Raw genomic sequence first — 26230 nt, 5'->3', positions numbered from 1 at the left:
AGCTAGACTGGCTGGCCAGCAACCTCCTGGGCTCCTCCCGACTCCCCCTTCCCAGCGCTGTGTATAAATGTACAGACTGACCCTAGGTGCCTGGGATCAAGTCCAGGTCCTTTTGCTTATACAGCAACTGCTTTACCAACTGAGCCATTTCTCCACCCCATTTTATACTTCTTTTTTCCTTTAGCAGAACAAAGTGAGTTTATTTAACTTAGTTAAGTAATATTATTATTATTACTTATAATTATTAAGCTGATGATTAACCTTTTGGTTAGGCATGGGGACATATGTCTCTAATTAACACCTGGGAGGCAGAGGCAGGCAGAGTTCAAGGTCGTCCTGGTCTATCTTATGAGTTCAGGCCAATCACAAAAAAATAAATTAAAAAAAAAAAAAGCTGGAGGGATGGCTCAACAGGCATCTGTAACTCCAGCTTCACACTCAGCATTCAACATATTCCTTTTGGGTTTGTTTTGTTTTGTTTTGTTTTGTTTTTTGTTTTTTAATTGAGACAGAATCTCACATCTATAACTCTAGCTGGTCTGAACTCACAGAGAGCCACCTGCCTCAGCCTCCTAGTGCTGGAACTAAAGGTGTGCACCACCACGCCCTCTTCTGGCCTCTGGAGGGACTAGGTATGTATGTGGTCTACATACATACATGCAGGCAAAACATGCATACATATAAATAAATAAAGTTAAAAAATAAAACAATAAGTATAAAGCTGGACATGGGTGTAACTACTTGTGAGCTGCCAGGTGGCCTATCACTATGCCTGACCACCTGAGTTCAATCCCCAGACCAAGAGAACCAAATCCCAAATGCATGATGTCTACACATTTGTGTGGTATGTACATAAAAATAAGTAACTTAAAACAACAAAAACTACTTATTATGGACTGGAAATGAGCACCTACTAAAATCTTTTTCTAGAACTTTGTGTCATATTTCTAATACACTCACTAGGAAAATCAGTAGAATTTAAGGAAAGTGCTCTAAATTCAGATTTATACAAACTAATAGAAACTATGATATAGTTTATACTTTTTCTTTATGACAACACTGAAATGAATGTTGTTTTAGTGGGTTTTTATTTTTGTGGTGAAAGAGAAACATTGATAAATTTATTGTTCATCTTCGTTGGAAATTACTATATCTTTATAACTAACTAACTATACTTAAAAGATTTTCCTCAGAAGGAAATGCAGGCATTATTGGGCAAATACCACGTAGACATACACAATATGGTCTTATTTTATGTTCCATTCAGTAACAAAAGCTGGAAGATTTATCCAGAACATTACTTCAGATGACTTCCATTTTTAAAATTGAATATGTATATGTGTTTTGCTTGTGGAATTTTCTAATCCAAGTTTTATTTCCTGTGTTTACATTCCTTAAGATTTCCGTTTTTAAGCACTGCACTCACTTTCCTATAGTTAGAGATATTGGATGATAGTCTTCTGATTATAAAAGATTGGGGTTTGGCAATATAGTATCATATACACAAGTTCATTTTTCTGTAATTTATGAAAAATAAGCCATATTTCTTTATCTTGAAATATATATTAAGTAAACCTTTGACTTTCCATTTTAAAGCCTCAGCTAATTGGTTTTCTTAAACCTGTTTTATTTCAGGGTTGCCATCCATCGACCCTTCAGGCAACTCCCCGTCTGCTGCTGCTCCTCTGACAAGTCTCTCTGGCATACCAGGGGCAAGGGTTTTCCTGCAAGGGCCAGCACCTGTTGGGACGCCTAGTTTCAACAGACAACATTTTTCTCCCCATCCTTGGACAAGTGCCTCAAACACATGTAGGAATCCTAGAGAAACTCTTCCAAAGAATCTTGAATAAGTTGTTAAGCCATTTGTTTCTATGTGGTAGTTTTAGCAAAACAAGCAATGTGCGAATACTGGAGGTTTATATGCGATCAAACCAAAAATGTTTCCACTGGACTTTGGATCAAGAATTAGTAATACACAGTAGTTTTCAAAAGGCCCTTGTGAGGGCAGTGTTGTGAACTTTCTCAATTCTGAAAAGAAGCAGATTGTAGGTGGTATGACTTCCCAGTTATTTTTACATTTTATGAAAGAATTATTGCCCTTTATAGATACACCTTTATTTTAGCATATTTCAGAATTTAGGACATGTGAATTATTTGGTGTCACATAATATGCAATATTTTCCCTGACACACCTTGTTCTAGGAATTGAGCTCTGAGCCTTGCACATAACTAGGCAAATTGTTTAGCACTAAGCTACAGCTTCAGCTTTGATTTTTGTTGTTGTTTTGTTTTTAATGAAGTAGTTCTTACTTTTTAATTCCATTGGGGTTTTGTTTATTTGTTTAATGTATATTATGTATGAGTGCTCTGCCTGCATGTGAGTCTGCATGCGAGAAGAGGGCATCAGATCCCATTATAGATGGTTGTGAGCTGCCATGTGGTTGCTAGTACTTGAACTCAGGACCATTGGAAGAGTGGCCAGTGTTCTTAACTGCTGAGCCATCTCTCCAGCCCATTTCCTTGGTTTTTTGAGACAAGGAATTTTAATGGTAGACCTGACTATCCTGGAACTTACTTTTTAGATTAGATTGGCCTCAGACTCAAAGAGCTCCTCCTGCCTCTGCCTCCAGAGTACCATGATTAAAGGCATGTGCCACCACACATGGTCTGTATTAGTCTTTGTGACAAAGAGAACTACACGTAATACCTAAATCCATGGGAGAATTAAATCTATCACTTAAGTTCTAGAATGAGTGTAACATTTAACAGCCTGAGCTACAAAGTGAGGCCAGGACAGCCAGGGCTACACAGAGAAACCCTGTCTTGAAGAAACAAAAACAAAAAAGCAGGAGAGAATTAGCAAATTCACAGGCATTTTCCAGACAGTAATCTAAGTCCTTTTAAAACACTGTCTCAATAAATGTAAGATGTAGTTAAAGATGTTTTCAGAGGATTATTTAGTATAATAGCAAATTCTTTTCTAGCTTTGTCCAGTTCTGTTGGGGGAAAGTCTTATAACCGCTTTATACTTAATTTCAGGCAGAAGTAGACTAAACAATAGTTTTGTTTTGTTTTGTTTTGTTTTTTTCATTTGAATTGTCCTTTTAAATGAACTTTTCTTTACAGAATCTATGTTATAGGTATAGATCTTTACTAGGTTTCTCATATTCTTTTAGTTTTATGTGTAATAAAACAATAGAGAAATATTTTGCCACCAGGTGACTCTCCTATTCCATCTGTTTCTTCGGGATCATCTTCACCCCTTTCAGCCACTTCTGCGCCTCCAACATTGGGCCAGCAACCAAAAGGAAACAGTGCCAGTCAAGATCGAAAGATACCTCCTCCTATTGGAACAGAGAGACTCGCCAGGATTCGGCAGGGAGGATCTGTTGCACAAGCCCCTGTAGGGACCAGTTTTGTTGCTCCTGTTGGACACAGTGGGATCTGGTCATTTGGTGTCAATGCTATGTCAGGTACAGTTACCTTATTCTGTCTACTGAGACATTTTGAGTAGGTTATTAGCGTTTGCCATTAAAGTTTAATTCCTAGGGGTGGGGGAGAAGGGCTAGGGAGATGGCTCAGTGGTTAAAAGCACTTGTTGCTCTTGCAGAGGACCTGGGTTCAGATATGAACCCCCAAATGGCAGTTCACAGTTAGCCGTAACCCTAGTTCAGAGCATCTGATGCCCCTTCAGGCCTCTGGGCTCCTGCATGTGGTACACACATACACTCAGGCACGCACATATACACCTAAAATTTTTTTGCCCAAAAACTGAATTCCTTAAGCATATGTATATTGGTACACACTGTAGTTCCAGCACTCAGGACCCTTAGGCAGGAGGGTCACCAGTTCCAGATCAGCATGAGTTACACAAGGAGTTCAGGTCCCAGTCTGTGCTGTTACACAAAACCAAAGACTGGTGATACAGCCTTGGCTACACAACGCCATGAGCTGGCTTTCCAATAGCGCACAGAGGTAAAAACTGTAGTTGTTTATCGGCACACAGACATAACGTACCAAAGTATAAAAGAAGAGAAATCTTTAGTTTCTATACTGAACATTTAGTGAGAGAAATGTTTTCATATCTCTGAAGGATTCATTTCTATCCTAGTCTAGAATGTTTTGGAGGTAGGAGGTGATCTATAGAATTGATCAGGAGTAAAAGATTTTGCTGAACATGGTGGCTCAGGTGGCTGATGCAAGAGTTCCAGGCCAGCCTGGGCTACCACAATGGGTTCCTTTCTCAAACAGAATATAACTCAAAGTATAATTCCTTTCTATCTTAAGGTTTACAGCGTAGAACAGGATTGTTTGGATTCTCTCAGATAAGGAATTAGGAATATGCAGGGGCATTCACCTATTTTCTAGGAACTTGTTTTTTGTTTGTTTGATTGATTGGTTGTGGCTTGCCAGATTGTGATAAATGTTCTTGGAACTCTTGAGAACAATTATTTTGATAAAATTTGATACAAAGAAATTAAAAAGTGGTAATATTTTATTGTTTTATGTAAATAAACACTAGACACTATTTTCAATTCTCTTTTCCAGAAGGCTTATCAGGTTGGTCACAGTCTGTTTTAGGGAACCATCCAATGCATCAACAATTATCAGACCCAAGCACATTCTCCCAGCATCAGCCAATGGAGAGAGATGATTCTGGAATGGTAGCTCCCTCCAATGTATTCCACCAGCCCATGGTGAGTGCTCTGTGGGCTTTCTACAGTGAGTGGGCAGGCATTGCCAGCCACAGGAACCGCGTGTTAAGTAGTACTTTTATGTGGAGAGGTCACCCTTTTGCCTCTATGACTGTCGAGTCTTCTGTTCAGTTTTAAGACTGGATCCCTCACAGGACTGTGGCCTCAGTTGTCCTGAGGATGTCCCCATCCTTATATAAAGACCTGAGAAATTTGAGTTCTCCTTTGCTTTCTGTGCCACAATTTGAGGGAGGCCTCTACCCTCTAAAGAACTGCCTATTGAGTTTGGTGTTCTTCTGTGCTCTTACAGTTTCCTGGGTGCCTAATAGCCAGACTATCGCTATAAACACTCATATAGAATTACTCTTACCACCACCACCCCCCTTTGAGATAGGGTCACACCATGTATCCCTTGGCCTAGACCTCACAGAGATATGCCTGCCTCTGCCCGGGATTAAAGGCGTGTACCTCCACACACAGCTACTCTCTTTTTCTTTTCCTTTTTTTTAATTTTTAATTTTTTTACTTTTTTGGAAGAGAGTGGGCAGGAGGGAAGTTTGAGACGGGTTTTCTCTGTGTATCCCTGGCTGTCCTGAGAACTCACTCTGTAAACCAAGTAGACTCAAACTCTGATCCACCTGCCTCTGCCTCCCGAGTGCTGGGATCAAGGTGTGAGCCACTGCCATCTAGCGAGTATTTTATATTTTATAGTTTGATCCATTGTGGGAAAGTTTCTAGTAACTTTTTATTGGATGAGTTTTGATTTAAATTTGTTCTTTTTATTTTGTTTTCTCCTCTTTCTCTTATTGAACAATATTAAAATGCAAATGAAACACTTGATTTTTTTCAATACTGTGCCATGATGCACTAATAGAATCTTCTGAAGTTATTTGAATAGAGTTAGAGAGGTCTCAGCTGGAATTAATGGAATTGTTATCTGTCATCATCTCATGAATAAGACTTCTTTTTCTGCTGTTTTAGGGTCTTCCTATTTCCATGTATGGAGGCACCATTATACCCTCTCATCCTCAGCTTGCTGACGTACCAGGGGGCCCACTGTTCAATGGCCTTCACAACCCAGACCCTGCTTGGAACCCTATGATAAAAGTTATCCAGAATTCAACTGAATGCACTGACGCCCAGCAGGTAAAGCAGGCTTAAAGCTCTTCCACTTTTTAGATTTGTCATGTGACTCTTTGAATTTGAGGGGAAATGTGAGGTCCGAATAATGACTGTTAATCTAAAATTGTTTTTCATTATCAAGATGATGGTACTAAACATTCTATTTCTTGTATGTGTATTCTTCCTAGGCAGAAACAGTGAATTGCCATTGAATTTATATATTCATTTCACAAATGTGTAAAGATTCCTAATTAGAAATTCCAATTTTTCCTCCCCCTTTTCAGATATGGCCTGGCACGTGGGCACCTCATATTGGAAACATGCATCTCAAATATGTCAACTAAGTTAGAAGGTCTTTCCTCTTTAGCCTTGTTTGGGAAACCTATGACTATGGAAGAACTCTGGGGTTTTTTTTTTGCTTTGTTTTTTTGTTTTTTTAATGTGCCTAACTAAAATATTCTCTGAGATTTTAGCAATGGAAATTTGATTGCCCATTGTGTAAGAACAAATTGACTTCCTATCCACCTGAGTATGTTCTCTGGTTAGTTTAGCCATTTTTGACTTGAGATCAAATGAACCTAGTGCTTTTGGCTAAACATACTGAATGCTACTTGTATGCAGAAGAGAATTAGATGATTACATGTTTCAACTTTTTAGAATGGTAAATATATGTATAATTGTTTACATACTTATAAGGAAAAATATAAGTAAATTTCTTGTCATATAGCGGCTCTACTTAATGTAGCCTGTATTAATGTGAAATATTTACCAGAATATTCAATAAAAAAAATGAACAGTGTTTAGAAGTGGGGTGTGATCCTTTCAGTGGTCATGAGGATACCAGTCAATCCAAAGTCATATTGAACTAGATTCCTAATGCTGTATTTATTTGTAGCTTGTTTTTTTCACATTTAATGCTCTAGAGTCTATTCTCTGACAGCCATAAAAGCACTACTAAAGCTTGTTAGCTATTTCTTGTTCTCCTGTCTTTCACCTTTTTAAATATGAGGACACTCAAGCCCTGACAGTTTATCTTAGCTGACATTAGCAGATAGGCCACTTGGTAGGTTTTGCTCTTTATGGATCATGACTGTGTCGGGAAGAACCTTAGGCTTTACTCACTTAACACTAAATAGATTTAGGGACACCCAAATCATTTACTTTGTGTTCCTTTTATCCTTCTTGGCATTTGAATTGAGACATAAGAAGTAGGGGAAGGGGGACTTCTGTTAACTTACGGTGGATTGTGACTAATGCTGGGTTTAGTTCAATGGCCTCAAAAATGAAGAGCCACTACATTTAACAAATTAGTTACAAAAAGCCTGGAATAGGTTGGCCAAACCATATGCTGTGCCAAGAATCTGACAGAGAAAGGAAATTCTCCTACTAAAGCATCTGGCTGTCAATTGTGTTTTAGTTAGTTCAGTATTCCAGCTTTATAAACAGTATTTAAAAAAAAAAAAACCAACAATGTTTCTCGGACTGAGAGAAAGCAAAAGAGAATGTGTGAGTGTGTGTGGCACCCACGTGCACCCACCCAACAACTAAGAGCAAAGGATCACGCAAGCAGCACTGTTCTACTCTAATCATCTCTGCCTGTGTCCTAAGCCATCACCAGGTCAGAAATGCCATGTTAGCTCTGTGTGAGAACTAACACGTGTGGGTTCTTTGATATCCCATACCATTTTACATATGAGAAAGCCTCCTTAACTCATTTCTTATGTTTTTGGTGAGTTAGGAAAGTATCACTGGTGGAAGTTTATTGCCTTTATCATGGTCAGATCAGATCTTCTCAGGGAGCATCTCAGTCTAGAGCAGAATGGTCCCTTTGCTCATCTACGTATCTTGTAAAGTATTTGAATGATCTGAAGGAACCCTTAAATTTATGTTTAAACTTTGAATACAACAATAGAAGAAAATCTGTCTCGGGAACTAGAACCCACAAAAGAAAGGAAGGAGGAACTCCTAGAGACTTAGAGAAGATGAGGGTCTGTGCAGTAGAAGGAGCTCCTGGGAGACCCTCCTCCCCTCACACCAACATCGCCCTCCTTTCTATTTGGATCTTGGTAGCCTAATCCCAGCCCTATTTTACCTGCTATAATCTCTTCTTCCTCTTCCTGCCTCTTCCTGACATAACTTTACTGCTATTTTACCAACTTGAACATTGGATAAAACCTAGCTCAGGTAAGAACTTGATTATTTTCAAAACATACCAGGGATGGAGGGAGGCAGTATGGGTGCAGTGGAGTGAGAGTTAAGGACTAAACCCTATTTCGTTTCTGTCACTTTCAACTGTGTGACTTTAGGCAAGTCATCTCATTTTTCTGGGCTTCACATTCCCCATCTGAATATGAAATCAAACTTAAATTAACCCAAAGGAGTCTTGTAGTTCTAACACAGATTTTCTTCTTCCTCTCTTTTTTTTTTTTTTTCCTGGATGAAAACGGATGGTGGATAGCATTGGGAATACTAGAAACAAATGTTTACAGTTCTGAAGTTTGGTTCTGATCATTAGAATCAAAAGCCTTCTATTCTAGAGACCAGTATTGCTTTGGAAGTTAGTGGAAGCAGAAGAAAATGTTATACATCTATAGTGAGCCCTTAAGTTTTTAAGAAATATCCTGCTAAGTAAGGTACATGTCAAATCACATGAGAATAATAGCTCTTTCAAGGAATAAAATTCTATTTTCAAGGTTTCTGGATCCACTTCTTTCAAGTAGTGTTCAGTGTAATAAAATTATTGATGTTTTAAAACACTTTAAAACTGTGTGGCTACAGTGTGCTGACTTGCCCTTTTATAGGCCAGTGTGCTTTCTTCAGTCCCTGCTCTCAAGGGGGAAATTCCATCACCCCAGCTAACCAGACCAAAGAAGAGAAATGGACAGCTAATGGTGGCCTCTTCTAACCAGAGGTAAGAAGTCTTAAACCTTATAGTTTCTGTTCATCCTCCTCCCGACCACAACACTACTACACAAGAGGTCTGTCCTCAGCTTACGTTAGCTTGTAGAAGGGAAAGTGAGGCCTATGAGTTCCAAGCCAAACAGAGTCCAGCATTGTGGTGCACCCTTGTGTGCCTTGCACTTACTTGCACTGTGGGAGTTTGGATTTTAATACCAGCCTCAGCTCCATGAGATGGTTATCTCAATACCTGCTACACCTCCCCAGCAAAAGACCAAAAGGGGAGGACTTGTCATGCATGGCTCTATCCTGGTGTTGAAGACCTTTGGACCACGTTGTAAACCCAGAAGAGACAAACAAGCCTGTAGGAAAACAGCTTCTGAACATCTTGTTCTATGACGAGCAAGAAGTACTTCTACCAAACAATACAGCTGGTCGGTCATATCGTCCCAAGGACCCTGTCCTGGGATAAGGGCTGTGATGACGTTGTATTTCCTATTTACCCTCAGTGATTTGGCAATTGAACACAGACAAGGTCTTTCACCTTCACTCTACTTTAGGAAATGAATGTGGAAAAGAGGTTTAAAGTATCAAAATCCTAAGTGTGTTAATGCCACATCCCATAAAGGTCATGAAACCAGGCATAGAGGCATTTACCTGAAAGTTCCTCCTGAGGCAGGAGAAGAATCACCAATCTGAACAACGTAATGAAGTCCTCCATATCAAAATAATAATAATAGGGGACATGAGCCTGGGCTTCAAGACCTAAATTAGAGGACAAGATCTTAAAAACTGACTAGCTGATTTTAAACCTGTCCGTGAGTACTTTTCACTTATAGACAAGATCCACCTGCCTCTGTGTACCTTTGCTGGAAGTAAAGATATGCCCCCGTGCCCATTTTTGTGTGCTTTATTTTGGTGGCACTACTGGGAATTCAAAGGTGTTTGCTTAGGTGGTAAGGGCCTGGTATTTGCCTTTCAGGCTTAATTGTATCTCCTAGGCACAATTTTTGTTTTGATTTCTGGTTGGTTGTTTTTGCTTCTGTATCACTGGTAATTAGTGTTGAGCCTGTAACTTAAACTTCTAATGCTTTATCCATGTTGTGTAGATGTGGAGTCTGGCTTTCTCTCTAGTTTTCCTAGCCCTGACAGCCTACAATATGTTACAGAAAAGTAATCTAGGCCGGGCGTGGTGGCGCACACCTTTACTCCCAGCACTTGGGAGGCAGAGGTAGGCAGATCGCTGTGAGTTCAAGGCCAGCCTGGTCTACAAGAGTCCAGGACAGTCAAGGATTCACAGAGAAACCTTGTCTGAGGGGGGGGGGGGAGAAAAAAGTAATTTAAGAAAAGCAATAGTAGTCGTACTGCCTGCTGTTTTATAGTAGAGATTCAAAGAAGGAAGACCTCAGTTCACATCAAGCACCTTTCTTGAAATCCTCTAGATTTGGTTTGGGTTTTGTTCTCAGTTTGGCAGTGCTAGGGATCAACCTCAGGGCCCTGGGCTGCTGCACAAGCCCTCTACCAGCTGAGGTGTGTCTTCAGCCCCCGTAGTTTTTGTGTTGTTTGTCTCACCATGTAGACCACGCTGGGCGCACACTTGGGGATCTGCCTGCTTCTGCATTCACCATGCAGGAGTAGAGGAGTGTGCCACCACATACAGCCAGCCCCGATAGTTAACGCTAGACCTCTTCTTGCACTGTGTCTACTCGTGTATTTCATTCTAGTCATATCTAGACAAAGTTCTCCCCTTGAACATTTATTACCACTCCTTACAGCACTGTCTTGTTATTCTGCATGCCCCCTTTTGTTTTCCCTCTTAAGTTCCAGCTACCAAGACTCTCAAACCAGAAAACTGGGAGTTACATTTATTGGGGGGTAGGGGTGGGGAAACACACATGCATGTCACTGTGCCTGGATTGCTTGCCAGAATTGGGTCTCTCCTTTTTTTTTTTAAATTCTTTTTTTTAATATTTTATTTAGTTTTTTAATTTATGTGCGTTAGCGTGAGGGTGTCAGATCTTGGAGTTACAGACAGTTGTGAGCTGCCATATGGTTGCTGGGAATTGAACCCAGGTCCTTTGGAAGAACAGACAGTGCTCTTAACCAGTGAGCCATCTCTCCAGCTCCTCTCCTTCCTCTTTATGAAGTCCCAGGGATCGGATTTAGATCATCAGGCTTGACGACAAGTGCCTTAATCTGCAGAGCCATCTCACTGGCAGCCACTTTGTCCTTCTGTGTATACGGATTTCATCCATTTCTCTGTCTGCATTGCCACTGTCTGATGGACTCATCTTCAGTATCACCATACTCTACTCTAGGCCCCCACTCTTAGCCTTTGGGCTGCTTTCTCAGTTTGCTTAAAAGCAAGGTTGTCAGACAATTAACCAGTCTGCTTAGATATGCACCACTTTGTAAGAGACTCCAATACGTTTTTGGGGAATAATAAAAAAATACATGTACACTTGCTTCCGAAAATCTGCAGCTTCTGCATTAACACGAATTGCCTGTCATAACACTGTTTAAATATTTTTTTAAAATTCAGTCTTAGGTAGGCTTGGTTGTGCATACTTTTAAGACCAGCACTCAAAGGTAGAGGCAGCTAGATCTCCAAGTTCAAAGCAAACCTGATCTTCTATATACCAAATCCAGGACAGCTACGACTGTGAGATCCTGTCTAAAATATAATCTAGAATAAAATAAAATGCACTGTCTAAGGCAAGCCTGTCTTTGATGTTCCTTTTCAGAGAGCTAGCAAGCTAAGCCTTCCTTATCCTCGACAAGCCCTTAGCTAGCTATGTCTAATCACAGGGCTGGCCTCTGTACACTTGACTACAGCCATCCCCTCCTCCATCTCTTAAGTCTAAACCTTAAGTCACAAAGCTTCTGACCATCCTCCTGTGCTCAAGGGCAAGTCATCAGGACACTGTGTGACCAAGTCCAGCAAATTGCTATCAGAGGCACTACAAAGCTGGGCTAAAGTCACTCAAGTAGGTTCCTGTCTTCCCCTCTTCCACACAAGATCTGTGGGCATATTTTTTATCATAAAATGTAATTAATAATATACTGCATTACTCCTCCCAACATCCAGGTGTAACTAGTAAATAAATAAACTCAACATCTCTCAGTCAGTGCAGAGCCTGAGAGGTCTCTGGGCGTGTGGGCGGAGCCCACAAGTTGAGTGACTGGCCAATGGCCCGCCCCGGGTGTGACGTATCCTAGTGTTGTTGCTTGCTGCCACACGTGGTCAACTGCGACTCCCTACACCCCAGAGCTGATTTCTGCGCTTTCAAGGCACCAGTTGTTAGCTTCCTGCTGCTCGCTATGTCTACGTCCACGAGTTGCCCGATCCCCGGGTGCCGGGACCGGCTGCCAGACAGCTACAGCACCACGCCGGGCGGCACACTATACGCCACTACCCCGGGAGGTCAGCCGGCAGGGCAGCGGTCTGTGCTTTACCGGACAGTATGCGGGTGGGGTGGGGTCGACCCTGGAATTGCTTTCTCGGGCATCTCTTCAGATTTTAGCATTGAGGGAAACTATATGAAACTTGTTTCTCAAAAAAAAACAAAAAAACAAAAAAACCTAAAGCAGTGCTTTAACCCTGCTTTGTAGTGCTTCTTTGCTGTGCTCCATGTCTATGCTGCGCCAAATCATTGATAGTAGGGAATAGTCTAAGTCCCAGTAGAACACTGGTTCTCAACCTTCCTAATGACCCTTTAATAGAGTTGCTCGTGTTGTGACCCCCAACCATAAAATTACTTTTGTTGCTATTTAGCTGTAATTTTGCTGTTATGTATAGTAATGGAAATATCTGTGTGTTTTGATAGTCTTAGGGACCCCTGTGAAAGGGTCGTCTGACCCATACCTCCAGTGGGTAGCAACCTATGGGTTAAAAACTGCTGCAGTAGAAGGTAACCTCAACAGAAAGCAGCAAGTGTTATGTAGTGGTTACAGCATTGGGTCATGAGCTGCTACGCTGGCAAACAGGTTTCTGCCATATGGAAGCAGAACAGGGCAGGGCTCTTTAAGGACACTGCTGGCTGCATTCCCATGGGTGAGGCTAGCCAACCCTAAAGGACTTTTGCACCTCCCTTTGCAAGAGGTGAGAGCCCAGGAGGCTAACTGGATGAAATTCTTTTGCGGGGGGGGGGGGGGGGGGGGGTCATGACAAGGTTCCTCTGTGTAGCCTTGCCTGTCCTAGACTCGCTTTGTAGGCCTTGGACTCAAAGAACTGCCTCTGCCTCCGTGAGTGCTGGGATTACAGGCATGCACCACCACACCTGGCTTGGGTGAAATTCTTAAGTATTATTGAGCTTTTTAGGAGAGAGGTTAATCAGTTAGGCCCCACTTGATACACCAAAGCAATGAATCTCTGAAGTATAGACTAACAGCATCAAGTCCGAGCTTAAAGTGTGGTACTCCTTCTCAAGACTGTAACTACCACCACCACCATCCTAGCCTGAAGCACTACTTGGACTAGCTAAACTGTTCAACTTGCGTTACTGATGACATGCTTAGACTGAACTTGGTTGGGTATGATTGCCAACTGAATCCTAGCTGGGAAGTAATCTGTGTTCAGGTTCCTGACTCTTGAGTGCTAACTCCTTCACAGGCACCAGGATCACCTACGACCGAAAATTCCTGCTGGAGTGCAAGAACTCACCCACTGCCCGGACGCCCCCCTGCTGCCTCCCGCAGATTCCCGGGGTCACAACTCTCCTAACAGTACCACCCTCCAAACTGGAGTTGGTGAAGGAACAGAAGCTGACAGAGGAAGAGATAACCGGTGAGAAAGTAGGAGCAGCTATTAACTGCCTTTGTGAAGGAGCATTAGGGTTCAATTCCAAGAGGGGTTCCTGTACTAGCTGGGCTTACAAAAACATAGATGGGTAAGTAACTGTGCTCTCTTGCCTTCTCTCCCCAGATGACGAACAATTTGAAATGGACATGTAATCCAGTGCAGGATGGCCTGTGTAGAGTCACGGAAGGAACCTTTATGCCACTATTGCCACCATCCCTTCTAGGGGATCTGAAGGCCAGCGGGCCTCGTCTAATCTGGAAAACAGTGACTTGTTGGTTCTGGGCTTCCTTTAGTTCTGAGGCAGCTAGACCAGGGACAGCGGTGGGCAACCTGCCAAGCCTTTAGCTTTCTCTGGTCTATACATATATCCCTCCTGGCTCTCTCCTCAGGGCTGGCACTGGGGAAAGAGGATGTCACCCTCTGGCTGCTTAGTAAACCGTCAAAGAAATGTCTTGGCTCCGTTATTCTCCTCAGTACTCAACGCTCAGCTGCACAACTGAGCTACCCAGCAACCCTGACTGAGACTCCAAGTCTGTTCCCAGCTCCCACTGCCCACTTCCAGCAGCATTTAAGACTCGAGGCAGGCCATGAGGGAAGGCTGCTGGAACTGCCCTGCCATAAACAGCAATAGTCTGAGCCTTTGCCAAGGGCTGGCTGTTCCTATCTTTCCAGGAAGCAGCCATCCTGGAATTGGACCTTTACAGCAGCCCCTCCCTATCCAGTTGTAAAATGGACTCCTGGAAGAGATACAGTTTCAGTTTGTAGCCATTCCTAATCTCTCCTGCATTTCCGTTTCCCACCTCTAAGTATCCATCCCTGGTTCAATGATGGAAAATATGTATCCTCTCTTCTCAGCACAAACCACCATATATTTCTGGATTTGGCTGTTTGCTTTTTGCAGGGGGTTGGGGGAGTTCGAGACCAGGCTGATCTCGAATTCAGAGAGATCTGCCACTGCCTCCGAGAGTGCTGGGATTACAGGTGTGGACCATTGTATCTGGGTGTCCCCCCCCCCCTTTTTTTTAAGTGTTAGCAATGTCTCAAACTATGTAGTACAGGGTAACCTTGAACTCCTCTTCCTGTCTCCATGTCTCACGTATTAGGACCACACGTATATGCTATTATAGCCAACAGAAACGCAGAAATCTGGTCTTCTTTAAACAGCAGAAATGCCCATTACTGGTTCTATCTCTATAGCAATACACCAAAAGGAATGGTTTCTTCTGACAGGAAAGTTTCCAGTTCGAATCTGTTCTCAGGCTAAAATCAAATTAGACAGACACCAGGCCACATTACAAAGAATATGCTTTTCAGTCTCATTGTGAAAAAAGCAGGTAGCAATCTGGATGTGCCCACCAAGCACCCCCACCCCATTTTTTTTCGAGACAGGATTCTCTGTGTACGCCTGGCTGTCCTGGACATGTTTCATGGCCAGGTTGTCCTCAATCTTAGGAAGATCCACCTGCCTCTGCCTCCCGAGTGCTGGGATGACAGGCGGGCGCCACCATCAAGGCCCTTCTTGATGAATGGAACTAGGAGTGGTATTCATGAAGCAGGGAAGCTGACACCAAGAAGAACCAGTTTGGCATCAGAATTGGTTCACCTTTCCTACCCACTTCTCACCATTGAGATGTTTATTGAAATGTATGTATTATAGTAACAAGTGACCTTGTGGTGGCTCAGGTAGGATCTTTGGTCAGGCCCAACAGGACCAGTAGTCTCTCTGGTGGTGAAAGGGAGGCCCCACCAAGGCATAGCAAGTCATGTGGAGTGAGTCTGGGGAGCCCCGGGATTATGGAGCCTGATAGAAGCTTGGTATTGTCTGATTCTCAGGTGCCACTGTCGATTTCTCTTCTTTGGCCTCCTCTGAAGACAGACTCCTCTTTTCTGCAATTAATCTTTTAACTCCCACCATCCACTGACTGACCTCAGTCACATGGTCAACCATGAGTGAGCGGTGAATGTCGTCTGCTGCGTCCCACTGGTGGTGTAAAAGTTCTGAGGAAAGACAGGGCTTAAGCAAGCAAATGGCAATAAAAGGCATGTCTTCCATTTCTTCCCTCCCAATCAGGTAAAACCTCATCTCCTGTGTAGTCCCCACCCATACCTTGCACTAGCAGCGCCATCCTCTTCTTTACAGGGGTTGACAACTTCCCTCCAGCCCACTGTTCTTGAAGCAGTGCCAAGCGCCGGCTGATGTCATCGCACACCTGCTTCTGAGACAGAAGCCCATCCAGCTCAGCCACCACATGTGTTTTCTCTGACTCAAGAGTCTGGCTCTTGGTCATTAGAGTTCATACTCCTTTTCCAATATTAGGAGGCCCGCCATTACAAAAATGATGGAACCCATGGATCTCCCAAGACAAAAGACACACATTGACAAGATTCCTCTCTCCCCCCCCCTCCCCTTTTTGTTTGTTTGTTTGCTTGGTTTTTTGAGAAAAGGTCTCTCTGTGTAGCCTTAGCTGTCCTGGACTCACTTTGTAGACCAGGCTGGCCTCGAACTCACAGAGGTCTGCCTGTCTCTGGCTCCCTGCATGCTGGGATTATAGGCGTGTGCCACTGTACCTGACTAGAATTTTTAATGACTCCTCAGCCCCTCAGAGGATTATCTTAAAGTTACTGTTCAAACTAGGCGTGGTGGCACACACCATTAATCCCAGTGCTCAGGAGGCAGAGATAGGGGCATGTCTTTGAGTTCAAGGACAGCCAGAGCTGTTAAACAGAGAAACACTGTCTTAAAAATACAAGTTACTGTTCAAATAAGGAAAGCATGACCAACAATGGGACTGCTATGCTGCTTTCCTGTTCTTCAACCCTTTGTCCACAGCTTGTCTCTCCCAAATGAAGAACAAAAGGAACAGAATAGACTCTGAAGGGCCTTGTTACAAAAACAAGTAAACTTTTAATTTATACTATTAAGAGTTAAATACAAGGTCTAGAGAGATGGCTCAGAAGTTAAGAGTACTGGCTGTTCTTCCAGAGGTCCTGAGTTCAGTTCCCAGCAACCACATGGTGGCTCACAGCCATCTATAATGAGATCTGGTACCCTCTTCTGGCATGCAGGCACATGTGTAAACAGAATACTGTATAAATATTAAATCTTTTTTTAAGCTAAATAAAAGTTCAAACTGGATCAAGCAACATCTCCATAAGGCCTCTATTACTGGCCCTTAAAAGTCCTGAGACTCCCCCTGACATCAGTGTTCATTTTCTTGTTAAGACTTTGAGAGATTCCTTAGGGGCCCACCAGATCTATGTTCAAGAACCACATTTGATTTGATTGGATAGAAGTCCTTTGCACTCCTTGAAGTGCCAGGGCCTACCTTCGTGTGGCCACGGCAGTCCTCCAATGCCTGTTCCAAAGGTCTCAGCACATCTTCTACCAGAGCCTCAGACTCAATGGCTGGGGAATTTGGGGGCTCCACACCAGAAGCAGGACAACTCCCCATAGGTGGAGGCCCGGAAGCCCTACTTGGCGGAGGTGGATGGTCCACTGGAGGTGGTCCAGAAGTTTCTGAAGTTGGGGCTGAAATGTTCATATTGGGTCAAACAAGAAGACTTGGTACCCGCCAGGGACATTTTATTCCCATCTTCTCATTTCTCTTTACTTTGTTCACATTGAATCAACTATAAAATATCATCATCATCATCCCATGAATGTATAAATAAGCTCTAGTATTTGCTATCAAAACCCCTTCACAAACCAGGCATGGTGACCATGCCTTAATCCCAGCACTCAGGAGGCAGAGACAGGCAAATCACTGGAGTTCGAGGCCAGCCTGGTCTACAAAGTGAGTCCAGGGCAGCCAAGGCTACACAGAAAAACCCTGTCTTGAAAAACCAAAACAAAACCTTGACATTCTTTTTCTTTATTTATTTATTTACATATTTATTTAAAGATATGTCTGTGCTACATACCCCTGCCTGTCTTGGAACTTGTTTTGTAGACCAAGCTGGCCTCAAACTCAGAAATCCAACTGCACTGAACCGCTAAGTCTACTGGTCCCTTATCTCTAGCTTGCTTGAACTATATTCACTGTTGATTTAAGATTTAATTCTCAAGTCTTCTCTATGCAATCTTTAGGTGCTGGAGACCCCTTGGGTTTTGTCTTGGTTCTTCTTTAGGTCTCTATCCACACCCTCTCCTTTGGGGATGTTCAAGCATGTTACATCAAGTCAAATGCAGCTTCCAACCCTCCATTTTAAAAAAATCCGTTTAGAGCACTCTACTTCAGTCTCTGAACTAAGCAAGTTGTTCTCATAGCTGGGACTTTGCTCTTACCTGTTTCTTGTGCTTGAAATGCTTTTGCATCGTTTAGAGCCTAACTTGTAGTAGTAGTTCCACATTGACTTAAATAGTCCCCCAGTACCTAGGTTACCAGGAAACTGTCTTCCCCGTCTCTATCGCTCTTTCATATGTCATTTTACCTCGAGTTAATGAGGACTGCGGATTCAAAGACCTTTTAGTTTGTTCACTGCTTTTTTAGTTTGCACTCAGACCGTTCCTGGCTCTTGACAGGAGCTCAGTAAATACCAATTAAACAAATGAGTAAACAACACTTAGTCTGACGTGCTTATAATACAAAGGATCCTGGGGAGAGATCTAGGCAGGAAACATCTGAAAACTGTCTAAATGAGAGTATAGAATCCTTTTGTTCAACATACCACTTACTGACCAGAGCTGCAGAGAGAACGGGCTCGAAAAGCACTGGCGCTGAGCCTCTTATTGGAGCCCACCCCTCTCCTTATGGAGTCCTTGGGAAAGGAAAGCAGGTTTATCCCAGGTTTCCGTACATGACTCTTCCCACTGCTCTCACGCACCTCTAGGGGATCCATCCTGCGGGGCCGCGACCCTCTTAGTAAGGGGCGTGCGCTTGGGTCCACCAGTCTGAGTCTGCAGCCCGTAGGAGAACTGCGGCGGGTCGTTCCAGCCGCGTTCCTTGTTGCCTGCGAAGACGAGGAAGTGTGTGAAATGAGACTGGGAACCCAGCAGAGGTTACAATGGGGCTTTGGGGGTAGGGCAGAGTACGCCCGAGTACCCACAGGCCGCCGGCTGTGCTCACCGGGCTTCACATACAGCTCCGCCATCTCCACTTCCGCGCCGCCAGCAGGGCAGTGCGTCATTTCCGGGGCGGGAATTCACTCTATCCAGCCGCTGCGTGGTCTCAGAGCTGCCTATATATAGGGCCAGCCACCAGTTCCTTAAAGGAAAACTGGCTAATGATCTGGGGGCCTTGTCACAAGGCATCAAACAGGTAGGTTTTTCTAATGTCTCCTAGTCTGCTCTCAGATGCAAATTCAAACACCAGAAGTTCCTGCCGAACCTAACCAGGTCAATCTCTGGAAGTTCATGTATCAGTAGACTGCCCTGAACAATCTTTACAGCATTTTCTCTAGGCTTGCTAACAAGGGCTCATCTTCAGTACTCAGATGTGTCAACTCTTCAGAAATCTTCTGAAATGCCTTGGACAAATCTCATCCAAGCTCCCTTAGTCCTCTGGCAATTCTCTGATTTGGTTGTTTCTCCTCTGAAAGTCTCAGAAGGTAACTTTACAAGTATAGAAAAGCCCTTAAAAAGCATTTGCTGGATGAATGTAGTCATATTTCCATTATGAACCATGCCCTCGTTACTACAGACAGTCACCAACACCAAGCCTACATACATACCCACCTCACACAGGCTGATGGCCCCATTCTTATCCCAGGTTAATATACTCACAACTAGTGAGGTCACTGAGGGACTTTTATTTGCACTGATTCTGCTATAAAGTTGCTGAGGTAGAGCCAATTGTCCAGGGCTGGACACGGGCAAGGAACAAAAGGAACCAAGGGAAGGGGCGCAGGGCCTAAGTCTAGTGCAGGGCCTCTCAGCCATCCGTATAAAGAACGAACTTGGTCATAAATACAGGGAGGCAAGGATCAAGGATGGGCAGGAAGGTAAGGCTACAGAGCCCTGGGGCTGAAGGAGTACAGCCTCTTTCCCCACCCCTCTAGATCAATTTAGGACATATGGAGAAGAGAAGGTTTTAGCCTGAAGGCATCAAGAAATGAGAAGACGCCACGCTTTCGAGGAGCCGCTCCAGCACCTCCAACCCCTCCTTTGAGTAGCGGGGGAGGCAGGGGGCCACCTGGGGAGTCCATGGAGCTGGTCCGCTTGAGCCGGAGGCGAGCACGGGCCTGGGCACCCCAAGCCTTGCCCCGAGCTGCTGAGGCCACTAGACACTTCTGGTACTGAACCTAGGAAGAAGGGGTGTATGAGCATCCAGCTCTCTGCCCCTAGACACCTGAAAGCTTCTGTAGGGCAGGTAACTGGCAAGAATTCTGTTTGATGCAATACCCATAGTCATGTCTCTGACACCTGTAGCATTCCCAGTACCTCAACAACAAAAACATAAAACTGAGCAAAAGCTAGATACTATTAAGTGCTTTGTATGATAATTTATTTTAGTCTAGTTATTTATGAGGTGTTACTATACTCATTTTGCAAATAAATATACCAAGATTCAGAGCCAATAAATGATTTGTCTAAGGCAGTGGTTCTCAACCTGTGGGTCGCAACCCCTATGGGGTCACCTATCAGATACCCTGCATATCAGATTATGATTCATAACAGGAGCACAATTACCGTTATAACAACAAAATAATTTATGGCTGGGGTCACTGCAACATGAGAAGCTGTATTAAAGAGTCATAGCATTAGGTTGAAAACCACTGGTCTAAGGTCTCACAAAGAGAAAATGTTTGAACTGCCATCCAGCCATAAGTCTGTTCAGCTGCAAAACTTGCACTCTTTTGTTATTGTTTTTCAAGATAAGGTTTCTCTGTGTAGCCTGAGTGTCCTGGAACTCACTCTGTAGACCAGGCTGGCCTCGAACTCATAGAGATCTACCTGCCTCTGCTGGGATTAAAGGTGTGCGCCAAAACTAGCCCAAACTTACACTCTTAGCTATACCTTCCACTATGAGCCTCTGCTCCGTCTCTCACTCTTCTGTAGCAGTCTCTGGCAAAACCGAGGCTCTAGTGAAGAGAAAGTCTATAGACCCAGCCCACTCCCAAAATAGCTGACACTTAGCCTCCCTACTTCCTCTTGTTAACCTGCAAGGTAGCTTCAGACAAGATCCACAGATCTCAATTTACTGTCCTGCTTAGAACCCTTCAAGGATGCTCAGTACCCCAGGCTCGTCTATAAGGGTCTCATGACCTGGTTTCTGCCATTCTTCCTGTTCTCTTCCGTACTACATCCTCTTGCAGGCCATGCATGCCATGTTCTTTCAGGGACTGTAAACCACTAACACCTCTCTCACTTCCACTCCCAAGGTCCTCTGCTCTGGTACACTTCTTTGTGTGCCTGTTTTACCCCCCTACAGGTAGCCCTCCTGACTCCTGAGGAAGCATCTCCACCATGATGCGGTGTGTAAGTTATTTCTGATGTTTCTGTTCTATTAGACTGCTCTGTGATGACAAAGGCTGCCTGTGCCTTCTACACCAGTGAATTCTCAGGACTAATTGTAGTAGTTGGACCCGGCAGGTACTCGTTTGTTGAATTAATAAGTGAGCTAAATTAAGTGACCCGAATAGTGTAGCTTAAGCATCTTACATTTGAATGCTGAATGAGTCAAACAGTGCCCACTCTACATAGCACAACCTCACCTGAATACTGAGGTGTCACATAAGTGTGTCTACAAGTGTGTCTATGTGTACATGTGTGTGTGCCCTGTATTAGCATTTGCCATAATTTTTTTCTTGGGGGATGGAGGGGGAGCAAGGGGGTAGGTTTTTCAAGACAGGGTTTCTCTGTGTAGTCCTGGCTGTCCTGGGCTCACTTTGTAGACCAGGATGGCCTCAAACTCACAGGGATCCACCTGCCTCTGCCTCCCTAAATTCTGGGATTAAAGGCGTGCACCAGTACGCCCAGCTGTATTTCCCCATACTTTAAGAAAAGCAGGGCGCAGTGGCATAGGCCTGTAATCCCAGCACTCGGGGAAGCAGAGGCAGATGGATCTCTGTGAGTTTGAGGTCAGTCTGGTCTACAAATCGAGTCCAGGACAGCCAAGGCTACACAGAGAAACCCTGTCTTGGTGAAACAAAACAAAAAAAGGGAAAGAAAAGAAAAGCAGAAATAGCAATTATGTGGGATGCCCTAAACTTCAAATATTAGTCACCAACACAAAAATAGCATTAAGGATCCAAATGTATTTATGAGCCAGATTTGGCCCTGGGATCGCTGGGCTGTGATTAAGTGGAACTGCCCATCTGGAGCCCACTCCACAGTAGGGAGGAGCCGCAGGGAAAGCCTCCTCCTCCCATTCTCATTGCACTCCCAACTCACCATGCAGGCAGCTTGCACAGCTTCGGAGAGTCCCCCAGCATGAGGCTGGCACCAGAAGGCTGCACACTGGAAGCTCTGGCAACCGAGGTCTGCGATGAGGCCAAAGGTATGTGGATCACGGCCGACACCAATAAAGGTTACAAGGCGCACAGGGCACTGCCATAGTGGCTCTTCCTCTGCACCAGCCTCTGCCTGCCCACACAGAGCCTAATCACTACAAAGCTACGCAATGGCAAGACCCAGTACTTCCAGAACCAAGTAAAGATGCACGCCGCCCCTCAACATGCCTGCCCACGCTCCGAGATCCCGGACTTCACCCCCTTGTGGTACCTGAATGGAATGTGCAGTCATCAGAGAGTCAGACACACTCAGCATAGCAGGGACCCAGGTCTTCCGGTCCCCCCGGGCAGTGAGGGTACCAATGGCCTCGTTCAGCACATCCATACCTGAGGAGACATGCCCATTGCGCTGTCTGGCTTGGAGAGGACGGGTCTGCAGGGAATTTCTAGGACCCTTTCATTAAGAATCATTGAGATTCAGAGAAGGGAAGAGAATGGTTGAAGTCTGAGTAGTGGATCACAGGCTGCCTGCGGCCATGCAAGAACTCTTAAGATTCGTTTGCTTCAGCACAGATCTCACTTCACCCGGGTCCCCTTTTCCTAACAGGCCCATGCCCACCCAGCCCCGTCAGTCCTCACCCATGGCTTTGGTGACTGGTAAGATGCCCATGTACAGTGCCTCATACTTCTGAGCAGCCTGGCTCACAGCATCCAGCAACTCCACTGAAATAAGACATATCAAGCACTAAGCTAGCACAGAAACTCAATTACCCCTTTCCCCACCCTTCCTGTGGGGTAGTATGAAGACAGGGTGTCACTATGTAACCAGCTCTGGCTGGCCTGGAACTTTCGATGAAGAACAAGCTGGCCTTAAACGTATGGCTTTCTCTGCCTTTCACGTGCTGGGATTACAGGCATGCCTCTTCACGGCCGGCTTCCCCACACTAGTGAATGTGCCGGGATTCCAGCTAGAGCTGTTGCCAGTAAAGGAGAATCCGCAGCTGCACCTCCAGTTCACTGCTTTGGATGCTAAATAACCAGGAGCCCTGCCCTCCTTCCCACCACCATCTCTCACTAAAGCAGCCCGAGGTGGCAATGCAGCAAGCCTTTCCCCGTACCTTGCCTTGGGAAGTCTTCAGGGGAAATCGGATCTGGGGAAGAGCAAGCAGCTTCTCCACTGACTCCTACCCTCTCTGACAAGATCTAAACCGCAGTGCAGCCAGCATGAGGCCCGCAGAAGGAGAGAGAAAGCAGGGTAAGGGGCCAAGCCCACCCCATCCCAACTCCATAGTCCCTGCCCGCCACCGGCCCTCACCTGTGCACAGAGCCCCTGCAGAGCACTTGCAATGGCCTTTGCAGGCACATCACAGCGAAACACATGACACTTGAGCATGCAGCTGTCTTTGTCACCCGCAACAAAGGCAAAGTCCCTGGCAGGGGCAGGAATAACGCTGGTTAGGAGAAGGGGCTTCCAAGTGCCTCTAAGAGGTTTCTAAAGTTAGGCCAAAGATATGACAAAGTTGGAATGAGGAAGTCAGGAGCAGAGCTCAGAGTACCTAGTTGTCACATACCTGTCACTGTTCCAGAAGCATGTGGGAGCACAGGAGAAAATCAGCCCAGCCTCTCAGACTCTCCCCTATCTGTCCCTGCTGAGCTGGGTGGCCCACCCACCCCAACCAGGGCTGAACCAGGCAGGGAAGGCCGTGCTGGGTCCACATCAGAGGATCTGTGTCCAAAGGGTTCAGCATCAGAGGGGATCACAGCCTGCAAGGGGTGGGGGGAGGGTGAAGCAACTCTCGCTTGGGGAGATGCAGAAGTCCTCACCGGCCCTTGGAGCTGCCCACACCCCATACGCGGATGTGAACCAGAGGCTGACAATGGATCAGACTGTGGTCCAGGGGATTCACCAGGCTCATGGCATCTTTCTTCAGGATCATCAGCATGTTCTGGCCCTGCCAAAGGCAGAGAGTTGACTGTTGAAAACGGCTAGCATGGCAAAGAAGCCACTCAGGGAAAAACCCACCTCTGCTGAGCCATAGGCTGAAACCCCTGGGGAAACCAGGCAGCTCACCTCACCCCAAGCACCATCATGGGGCTGGCTCCGGTGGCGAGTCTGGGCCAGCTGCTGGATGCAGTTATTGACAGCAATACTGCTCTTCCCTGGTGCTAGATCCTCCTCAGGGACCTCTACCCAGCCCAGAGAGCGGACTGCAAAGCACTGACAAGACAGGGGAGAAGAAGTGACTACATGCGGAGTGGTGGATGACACAGGATCCACAGGTGGAAACTCTGGCACACTTCATCAACCCCACTCTTTATCCTCTGCCCCGAATCTTTCCCTTGGGATCTCCCGACGGCTTACGCCGGCCATCCGGCCCATTCACTACCTTAGCTCCTGGCTCCAAGCTCCGGACATAGGAGTCTTCCCCATGCCATGTCAGAGAGTTACTGGAACAGAGAGCAGAGCCAGTCAAAGGGTTAGGATTCCTACATTAGGGGCAACCGTAAAACCTAGCCTACCTGAGCAAGCACAGGATTTGTGTGACCCAAGACCCAAAATATGACACGACAAATGCAAAAGCCAGAAAAAAAAAAAAAAAAGGTAGGACCCAGAATATAGTAAATTAACCAAGAGCAGTTTAAAACTTGAAGAAATTCGGGCCACAAGACACAGGCATAAACTGAAAAGACGTGAGTATGGATATGAATTTGAAATGTGGAGAAGAGCGGCAAACTTGAACAAGGGAGTCTAGAACACAGAATAGGAACCCTAGAAGGAATGACGCCAGCAGCTGGGGTCTGTTAAACCCTGATGGGTCAGGACAGAGAACACAGAACATAGACTTAATGATAAGGACTTGCAACAGACAAAATTCAGAATACTCTAGAGTCAAGGGCAAGAGACAAAGCCAAGCACAAATGGAGTCCCAAACTGACAAGAGGCCAGAACCACAATTTAAAAAGAAATTGTGCACTCAGGAGGCAGAGGCAGGCGGATCGCTGTGAGTTCGAGGCCAGCCTGGTCTACAAAGTGAGTCCAGGGCAGCCAAGGCTACACAGAGAAACTCTTGTCTCGAAAAACCAAAAAGAAAAAAGAAAAAAAAAAAAAAGAAATTGTGGAAGCAGGCACGATGCCACCTCTCGATCAGATTTACAGTGAGAGCTGAGACCCTGTCTCAAAAAAAAAGGGGGAGGGTGTCCAGCTGGTTTCTTTGGCGGGGGTGGGGGGGGTGGGGGGGGAGGGAGTGCCACAGTGACTCCAAGGTTTTCATTTGGCCTGGGCCACCCGTTACCTCCGGTTCAATGAACTGTCCAGGCTGGAGAAGGATCTCCCCTTGGGAGGTCGCAGTTCCCAAATCCCCTCTGTCCCCTGTGGAATAGAGATTGGTCACTGTATCCAGCAGGCCTAGGTCCGTTCACGAGTGCAGGCCCCCTCTTCACGGTCCTACCTACCGTCCTTGGGTCCTCTGCACCTCCTAGGTCCCAGGTCGGGCGCTGCCACTGAGTGCTACCGCTGGGAACGTGCCAATAATAAGTACCTGCAGCATCACGGATCTTTCTCCAGCCTGGAGGTAGGCCTGTCTCCCCTTCCAGATTTTGGTCCCCCCACAAGTCATCTACGGGAACAAGGGATTAAAGGGCGCATACTATGCGTGAGTTCCCAACACTGCCGTTATAACCTCGCTCCACCCTATAGGAGACAGCCCTAAACCTAGATCTCAACTCCCCAGTTTTAAAGATAGCACATGCAAAGATCAAGGTTCGCTTATCCTCTGTTTCTCATTCCCGAGACGCCAAACACCACCACCACCCCGTGTCTGAACCTCGAGTAACCTTCCTTCATCCCTCATCTCCCCTCAGCTGTTGGTCCTCCCAGGCGGACCCCCGGTGCACACCATCGCAGTTGACCAGAATGATGGCCAACATATAATCCTTGCCCAGCATCGCCTCTGCGGCTTGCGCTCTCAGCCCAAGACGACCTCCGGAGCTGCAGGGCCCACAAGGCCAGCCTCTGCGCCGGAGACCGCCGGGCCAACCGGCTCCGCGCAAACACTGGGCGGGATAAGGCGGGCCTTGGGGGAGGGCGGAGGCGGGCCTGAGCTGGCGGAGCGGCGGCGGCTGCTGCTTCCCCGGGTGCTCGCGCCTTTCGGTGCGTGTGTCCTACGAAACGCACTGACACTACGAACTCCGCACTGGCCCGCAACTATGAGTTCCTCGGACGGCGGAAGACGGGCGAGGAGAACGTGCACGGTGTGCACACCAGGACGCGAATAAGATCATCGCGTGGAGCGTGAGATCATCACGTCCCGACCTTTACCCGCGC

The 26230-nt window shown here is 45.5% G+C and overlaps 3 protein-coding genes across 14 annotated transcripts in view; 1 reads left to right on the top strand and 2 right to left on the bottom strand.

The window, feature by feature from the left end:
* Positions 1-13963, top strand: part of LOC311596681 (ankyrin repeat and KH domain-containing protein 1) — a 112335-nt gene extending 98372 nt beyond the window's left edge. For 6 of the 9 annotated variants that reach the window (XM_084780368.1, XM_084780364.1, XM_084780365.1 and 3 more), the window contains 7 exons: positions 1636-1809; positions 3219-3473; positions 4549-4697; positions 5676-5840; positions 8618-8727; positions 13327-13500; positions 13639-13963. In XM_084780368.1, the coding sequence (XP_084636494.1) occupies positions 1636-1809; positions 3219-3473; positions 4549-4697; positions 5676-5840; positions 8618-8727; positions 13327-13500; positions 13639-13642 (1031 nt within the window). In that variant the 3' untranslated portion in view covers positions 13643-13963. Of the gene's footprint in view, positions 1-1635; positions 1810-3218; positions 3474-4548; positions 4698-5675; positions 5841-6100; positions 6623-8617; positions 8728-13326; positions 13501-13638 lie in introns of those variants that run through there. The other 3 variants (XM_084780366.1, XM_084780371.1, XM_084780367.1) reach the window with 3 other exon arrangements.
* A 1146-nt stretch (positions 13964-15109) lies between these two features.
* SRA1 (steroid receptor RNA activator 1) lies at positions 15110-19091 on the bottom strand. 4 transcript variants are annotated; one of them, XM_084780417.1, is made up of 5 exons: positions 18582-19091; positions 18340-18465; positions 16842-17044; positions 15623-15731; positions 15110-15513 (listed from the first exon to the last, which is right to left on the bottom strand). In XM_084780417.1, the coding sequence occupies exons 1-5, from the start codon at positions 18640-18642 to the stop codon at positions 15308-15310; spliced, it is 705 nt and encodes a 234-aa protein (XP_084636543.1). In that variant the 5' UTR covers positions 18643-19091; the 3' UTR covers positions 15110-15307. The 4 variants fall into 4 exon arrangements, with proteins under 4 accessions (XP_084636543.1, XP_084636544.1, XP_084636545.1 ...); XM_084780418.1 differs by having other exon boundaries at positions 15623-15728; XM_084780419.1 differs by having other exon boundaries at positions 15317-15529.
* Positions 19092-19243: 152 nt separating this feature from the next.
* APBB3 (amyloid beta precursor protein binding family B member 3) lies at positions 19244-25937 on the bottom strand. Its single transcript, XM_084780398.1, has 12 exons — positions 25803-25937; positions 25360-25523; positions 25200-25276; positions 24294-24354; positions 23978-24124; positions 23731-23858; positions 23222-23336; positions 23025-23109; positions 22546-22629; positions 22178-22293; positions 21848-22039; positions 19244-19755 (listed from the first exon to the last, which is right to left on the bottom strand). The coding sequence occupies exons 1-12, from the start codon at positions 25849-25851 to the stop codon at positions 19519-19521; spliced, it is 1455 nt and encodes a 484-aa protein (XP_084636524.1). The 5' UTR covers positions 25852-25937; the 3' UTR covers positions 19244-19518.
* Positions 25938-26230: the final 293 nt, after the last annotated feature.

The sequence above is a fragment of the Acomys minous genome (assembly GCF_964271855.1).
Source record: "Acomys minous genome assembly, chromosome: 4".
NCBI lineage: Eukaryota > Metazoa > Chordata > Mammalia > Rodentia > Muridae > Acomys > Acomys minous.
The sequence above is the reverse complement of the archived record's forward strand: the minus strand, read 5'-3'. Positions and strand labels throughout refer to the sequence as shown.